Consider the following 7,245-nt stretch of genomic DNA (forward strand, 5'->3'; position numbering starts at 1 on the left):
GCCTTAAGTTCGGCAAGATTGGCCCTGACCTTAGCCTTCTCTTGCTTGAATCGAAGCTCATCGTTCATTTCGACGACAAAAGTGTGGTTCTGGACAGCCTGTAGAGGTGGGAAATAGGTCAGCCGAAGCAAAAGAGTTTGAAGAAGCAATAAAAAATAAAATAAAATAAAAAATACTATAAAATGCTTAGGTTCTAAAATCTTACCAGCATCAGAAGACTTTAAGTCTCAAGCATGGGGTTAGGAACCCTCACTAAGGGCTCGGCTAGGCCAGCAGTAGCCCGAAGAGACCAAGTCCTCGCCTGCTCCAGTTCAGATTTGCTCGTCAAATCGCTGAAGAATGCAACCGCCAAATCTCGGTGCGACCAAAGCAATCCCTGGTACTGTCAGGGACGTGAAGATGAGGGGCCGATGTGAAACCCATGTCCGCGGACTGGAATTTCTTGAAAGACTTATCCAGGAAAGTCGAAGGCATGTCAGCTCCCTTCGTAGCCTCAACACCCTTCGAGGTTTCGGCCTCGAACCCCTCGGGCTTGCCATCCAAAATCACCAGCTCCTCGACAGGATCACTCAGCAGATCCCCTGGGCATCAGCCTCCTGTTGGATCTCATCATAAAATGGTCCTCCACTACAAGAATCATGTCAAATTCCGACGGACGGCTTTCGACGAACATGTAATTCCGTTGGAAAAAAAAAATTCCGACGGATTTATATTCTGTCGGATATTTTTGACGAATTCAAATAATCCGTCAGAAATCTCCGAACGAATTAAAATCCGTCGGAAAGTCAGATTTCCCGACGCATTTAAATTCTGTCGGAATTGAATTAAAAAAAATAAAGAAAAAATAAAAACCAAACCCTAAACTCTATTTTAACCTACCCCTCATCCCACTTTCACTTCGCCTCTTTTTTCTCTTGAGCTTTCTCTCTCCTCTTCTCTTTCCAGCTTTCCTCTCTAATTCGCTTTTCTCTATCCTCTTCTCCTACTTTCTTCTTTCGTCCTCTACTTCTTCTCCTCTTCTCGTTCTTTTCTCGTCCTCTTCTCCTTCTCCTCTTCTCGTTTCCCTTCTCTTCTTCTTCTCCTCTTTCTCTTCTCTAATTTATTTAGGGTTTTAAGCCCAAAATCATTGCAATCACCTCTAATACCGTTGCCGCACGAGTTTAATGCTCTTTTATTTTTATCTTTAAGGGTTTTAAGGTCAAATTCGACCATAAAAACTCTAGATCTAGACTTTTCATAGTCGAATTTGGCCTTACTAAACCAAATTCAAGATGGAATTCAAACAAATTCTATTTAGGTATGTTTTTCGTATTTTTTTAATTTTTTTTCCGTTTTGTGTTTTTTTTTTTCTTTTTTTTTTTTGTGCTGTCGTAGTGGAACTGGTTGGGTGTGGTTTGGGTGGATCTAGATGGGATCAAGTTTCGTTTCTTTATTTTTCTTTTTTTTTCAGTTTAATTTTTCGGGTTGTGGTTGATGGGGTTGGGTGTGGTTTGGGTGGTTAGTGGGGTTGTGGGTCGTCTGGTTGGTGGGTAGGGTTTGTTTTGTTTCTTTACTTTTCTGTTTTTTTTCTGGTTAGTGCGGTTTGGGTGGGTCTGATTTGGTGGGTAGGGTTTGTTTTGTATCTTTATTTTTCCGGTTTGTGGTTGGTCTGCTTAGTGGGTTTGGGTGCGGTCTGGGTGGGTCTGGTGAGGGTTTGGGTTGATTGTGTGAGGTGGGGGCTGGTGGTGGTGTATGGTGGTGGTAGGCGTTTTTTTTTTGTTTTTTTTCAACATTTTACGACGGAATTTCCGGCGGAATTGTGTTCGTCAAAAATTTCCGACAAACTTTTCTGGGCCGGAAATCTCTTCCGACGACTGAATTTTGTCGAAAAATCCATCAGAAAAGTGTTTCCAACGGAAATTCCGTCGGAATAGGTCGTTTTCCTACAAAACCTTTTCCGACGGAAATTCTGACAGAAAACAAGGTGTTTCAGACGGAATTTTTCCGTCAAAAATAGCCAGTTTTCTAGTAGTTCTCCGTGATGCAGGGGAGAAGAGTTTGGAGTCCTATCCTTGGACTGAACCTCCTGAGCTTCGACCAGCTGATCAAGAGGAGGGGTCTGCTCCTTGATTTTCTCTTCAATCTTCTCTTCAGTCGGCCCAGGGGAAGGGAGTTGCTCCTCTATTTTTTCTTCTTCTTCCTCGACCCAAGGCTTCTTGGAAGGAATAGGGGCCATCAAAAACTGCCCCGATTTTATGACGGCTCTCCTCTTTGGCCCAGACATATCTTCGTCCGAAGAAAGGCTCTGGACAACTTCAGCACTTTCTTCTCTGTCATTCTCTTCTTCGTCTCCTCCTTCATCAGAATGCAGAAGAAGGAACAAGGGGGGTAGAATCGTATAAGTACCAAAAAAAAAAAACAACAACAACAACAAATAAACAGAAGACAACAAATCTGAAAGCTTACCAAAGTCTTGAGAAGACGCTCATCTTCGTCTTCTTCCTTTTCAACTTCTGGAGAATCTCGCTCAGCAACAAGAGTAGAAGTTGCGACAGCGGAAGAGGCACGGGATGCAGCTTCTTCTTCTTCAGCTTGCTGAAGAAGGAACGGGTCACGCTTCACCCACCAGGGTTTCTGCTTCTGATACTCAACAGCACTGACAATCTCGAACCTTTTGGGGTGCAGGCTGATAGGCCGAACCTTCGGATCAGTGATGGCAAGCGAATTAGTGATCGGCTTCCTCTCCTGGTTAATGTCGAGCACCTCGTAGTCTACGCCTGAATTCCCTTCAAACAACTCTGAAAAAGCAAAGCAAGTGTTAGTTTTGTAAAGAAAAGCAGACAATGAAAAATAAAAAAGAAAAAATAAATAAAGTCCTCGGCCCCAGCCAAGCTCCTTACCGCCTTGGTACTTTCGGCTGAGGTCGATGACAGCGAGCATCTTCTCACCAAAGATGTAATGGAAGTAGGACAACCAAGTAGTGGGAACCGTCGTTAATCAGCCTTTGGCCCAAGTCACTTTAGATCGGCCGAAATGACTCATCTGCGTCCGGTCTAAATATGTGAATTCATCAGGACCGATCTTAGACATGTGAGGGTCAGGCTGAACCAGATGCCTCGGCGCGCTGTAGTAATTTGGGTGCTCCGGATTCTAGGGAGCCCTTACCCAAATCCACTACCCTCGCCAATCTTTGTCTGAGGTATCGTTCAGCCACACCGAAAGATAACCCTTCTCGTCCTCAATGGCCCACCAACCGGGGCCATTATGTCGGTTCACTTGGACATTAGCAGTCAGCTTGTGTATGCAACGGAACACAAAGAGGTTGGGCGTAAATCCGAGAAACAGACATACCCATAAGTATGACATCAACCTTCGGATGCTCACGGGTGTCAGTTGAGACAACGAAATGTTGTAACCATTCAACACTTCACTTATAAAAGAGTGAAGGGGAAACCAGAGCCCGTACTACAGCTGACGAACATAAACGCCAAATTAACCTGGTGGAGGGCAGTGAATTCGGTCGTCCAGAGCGGGCATTCGGCACCAGTACCCATCCTCCTCCATAATGCCATAGCAAACCTCAACTTGCCCGGAGAAATTATACTCGGCGTCATTCCCGGTCCACCAATCATAAGGGGCGAACCTCATAAGTCCCTAATTAGAAGCCTCATCCAGCCACTCCCTTTCCTCGGGGGGGTAGCGGCCTAGACGCCAAAGCTTTAGCTTTGCTTCGGCCAAAAGTGCTAGCTTGTTCCGAAGCTCTGGGAGGGAGAGTACTAAGCGACACGGTGCTGAGGGCAGAGCTGCCGGTGGCGGCGTACCTAGCCCTAGCCCTAGGGTTTTGGCCGCTGAGTGTCAGTATCATCGCCAGAGGGCGTTCCGCCACAGAATCAACTGCGAAGCCTCCTCCTCTTCTTCTAAATTCGGCTCAGCCTCAGCCTTCCTCTTTCCATTGTCGTCGGCCTTTGTCAGGGTTGGTTACGCGAGTAAACGGAAAAAGAGGGGTACTTGAAAAGGCAAGAAAAAACGAAAGAAATTCGACAAAAATATTACCTTAGGTAAGCGCGGAATTTGTCGATCTACAAGCTCGGGACAACAAATTTCAGTTTCTAGCCTCGAATTGCTGAAAGAAAGCTAAAAAGGGAAGGAATGCAGTGGCAGTTTAGCGAGAAGGAATTAAGGGGAAAATTAGCAAGTTTGAAGTGAGGAGAGAGAGTGGAACGTGTGGCTTTTGTACCTGCCAGCTCAGGGAGTCTGGGAGTCCGCGCCATTAATCCCACTTACTCCACTCAAACACTCCATCTTCCCCATTACTTCTCAAATTAACTACCCACTAAATTCTCCAAATCCCCCATTAACTTCAAAACAAGTGTTAACTTCAAAACAAGTGTTATTGCCTCAATAACACCCAAAATTCAAATGTTAATTAAATCATTAGCTTCCCTCCAATTTGCAAGGCAAAACCCAATTCGTCAAACTTTCGAACCGAGTCTGGGGGGGGGCAAGTTGTTTGGGTCCAATTCGCTATAATTCGGTCGGCTCACAAATGATTTAATTAATAGCCTCTTCTCTCCAAAGCATGCCGAGTAAGTCAAATAGGCCCAGTCAGCGTGGCCAGCCCACATGGCTAGGAGGCCCAATAAAGCTATTTGAATACGGTATAAAAGCCTTGACTTCCCACTCTCTCAATTCATTCACATTAAGCCTCAAGCACTTAATACTCTTGCATAGCTTTCTCTCTCTAAATAGTGTACTAACTTCGGCATCAGAGGGGTCTTTCTCGGCACCACCCCCGAGGCTAGTTTACGTGTGTTTGCTATGCAGGAAACCCTCGTCCCAGTCATCACTTGGGACGAGTCCAATCTTCTGCCCACAAGAAAGGTCCATCCAAAACACCTACAAACCATTATTTGACAGTAGTTTTTTCATTGTTTTCTTTGTACATCTTTTTTACTATGAATTCTTAAATTATGTGTCAATATAGAAAGAAAGCAGTTAACCGGGTCGAGAAAAGATAAAAAGTATATCAAAATATTATTTTTGAAAATTACACATTGAGAAACCAAACTAGCTTTCATACAACTAAATGTGATAATATATATTGGTGGAATTTTACCCATACCTTTTGAAAAGTATGAGAAATCACTTATGAATAGTGTGAGGACAATTATATCCTTAAATTGTTTGTTTACCTATATGTCCCTATTAATATGATGTTAATTGCACATAAGCTTTTCTTTGTATGATTTAATGATTTAACTCTTATAAATAGTTTTTGACCTGGACAATTATACTCCCTAAAATGTTTACTTACGTATTTGTCCTCATTAATGTCAATTGCCTGGTTTTTAGAACTTTTAAAACTGTGTGCGGACATTTATACCCCTAAAATATTTATTTACTTATTTTCCCTCATTAATATTACCAACAACTGATCAAAGACCTCTCTAAACATGGTTAGCTATGACTCGCATGGCACACGTTAGCCACCCTAATTAGATCAAAGTTTTAACTACATAATCTCATCATGGAACGAGTAGTTGATTGGGCAAAGTTGTACTAGTCCTCTTTACAAAAATTGAGACTAAAGTTTGGATTTTAATTTATTAATTTTATTTATAATCACATTTTTCTTAAAAAAAAAACCAGATTACACACGTACATACTTGATACATTTTATCATACATCTTTGTTTTTAGGAGGTAACAAATTTAGCTACTTGCGGTTTATCGATTGGAAATTTGGAAGTCATATCAGTACTACTCCGTATTATATACTCTGTACAACTTTCAAAATTCTGAATTTGTCACACCAAAGTTGAGCAAGATGAGGTACTAGGATCATACAAAGCAGGCACCAAATATTTCCTTTTGTTAATACCATTCGCATTATAACTTGCTCCAGTAGATGAGTCCACGAGTAAATTACCAGCATACCCCGGGTAAGCACCTTTCCCATACACCCCTGGACAAGCTGTTGCAGCCTCAAGTGGAGCCTCTTTTGGGCCTTGGTAGTACCCATTTCCATACGGGTTCGTTACGGTCCCAGCCAATAGGCTAGCCAAGTTTATAACCATACCATCTAGGCCCACATCGTTGTTGGGTGCAACCAATGGTGGGCTTTGTGGGCCGTAAATGGGCTGGTGGAAGGGCCAGGCACATTGACCCGGACACTGAGTCTCGGAGTTACCTACCCAAATGTAGGTGAACTTTTGAGTGGTACTTTTGGACACGTAGGATGACCCGTGGGTCCCACACCGGCTTCTACAAAAACCATCAACTACCACGTCGGATGAAGTCAACACAATGTTGACTGCGTTGACTTGTTGACCACCTTTGGATGCCAGTTGGACAAGGTGCTTGTTGGTGAGTGACTTCCCAAGAGGATACTTCTCATCAATGAGTTGTTTGCCTAAAGAGAGGGTGAGTGACGTGGCAGTGTTGGCAGTGAGTTTCTTCGGATTAGCGAGGCGGTGATACTTGCCAATGGAGTTCCACCACGTGGCAACAGATGGTTTGGCTTGAATATTGGTGGATGACAAGGAGGAGATGAAATCAGAGATAATAGCACGTTGGGCGGGTTTAAAATGACCGTACCAAATAAGGTTAATTGTAATCTTTCCATTAAGAAGAGGACCCTTGTGGTATTGGAAGGTCATCGGCTGAGATGACTCAAGGAGTTGTCTCGCCGCTACGGAAAAGGCAAAGAGAGAAAGAAAAAGAGCAAGGTATAGGATCTTGGTAGAGGATGCCATGGTTTAGTAATGTAGGTTGTTTAGTAAGAAAGAGAATAAAAATTTTTGGATGAAGATAACAATAAAAGTAGAGGGTATATATATAGGAGAGTGAAGTACGTATAGTAAAGTCTATAGGATAGGAAAGTGTTTGGAAGAAGTGGACAAATGATGAATAAGTAAGCGTTGAAATTAGATGTAGGAAGATATAACGTAATAACAAATTAAAGACTAAATAATGGCAAAGCTTATAATATAAAGTAGTCATATAAAATCAAAGTGTAATTATTATGATGATTTTGGATGGGAGTTAGGAGAATTTAATTGAGCTAATAAATAACGTAATAGTTAAAGATTGGGTGTTAATATGGTGGGAGGAAGGAATCTGTGATATACTCTCAAGTAGATAAGAATGATGCATGAGATCAGCTGAAAGAGGCAGGTAGCTTAGAAAAGGTCAAAATAGAGCTGCCAGTGTGCTTGCTGTCATAAATTAAGGAGATAAGTTTATGCATGCTTCTAGCGAAAGGGTT

At 42.6% G+C, this 7,245-nt stretch overlaps 1 protein-coding gene across 1 annotated transcript; it reads right to left on the reverse strand.

Annotated features, from left to right (window-relative positions):
- Positions 1 to 5,569: 5,569 nt before the first annotated feature.
- Positions 5,570 to 6,895, reverse strand: LOC110709660 (protein EXORDIUM-like). The gene has a single exon (XM_021887876.1). It carries the CDS (start codon positions 6,731 to 6,733, stop codon positions 5,786 to 5,788), a length of 948 nt encoding a protein of 315 aa, XP_021743568.1. The 5' UTR covers positions 6,734 to 6,895; the 3' UTR covers positions 5,570 to 5,785.
- Between the last annotated feature and the right edge of the window lie 350 nt (positions 6,896 to 7,245).

Source organism: Chenopodium quinoa, unplaced genomic scaffold (genome assembly GCF_001683475.1).
Source record: "Chenopodium quinoa cultivar QQ74 unplaced genomic scaffold, ASM168347v1, whole genome shotgun sequence".
In the NCBI taxonomy this organism is placed as follows: Eukaryota; Viridiplantae; Streptophyta; class Magnoliopsida; order Caryophyllales; family Amaranthaceae; genus Chenopodium; species Chenopodium quinoa.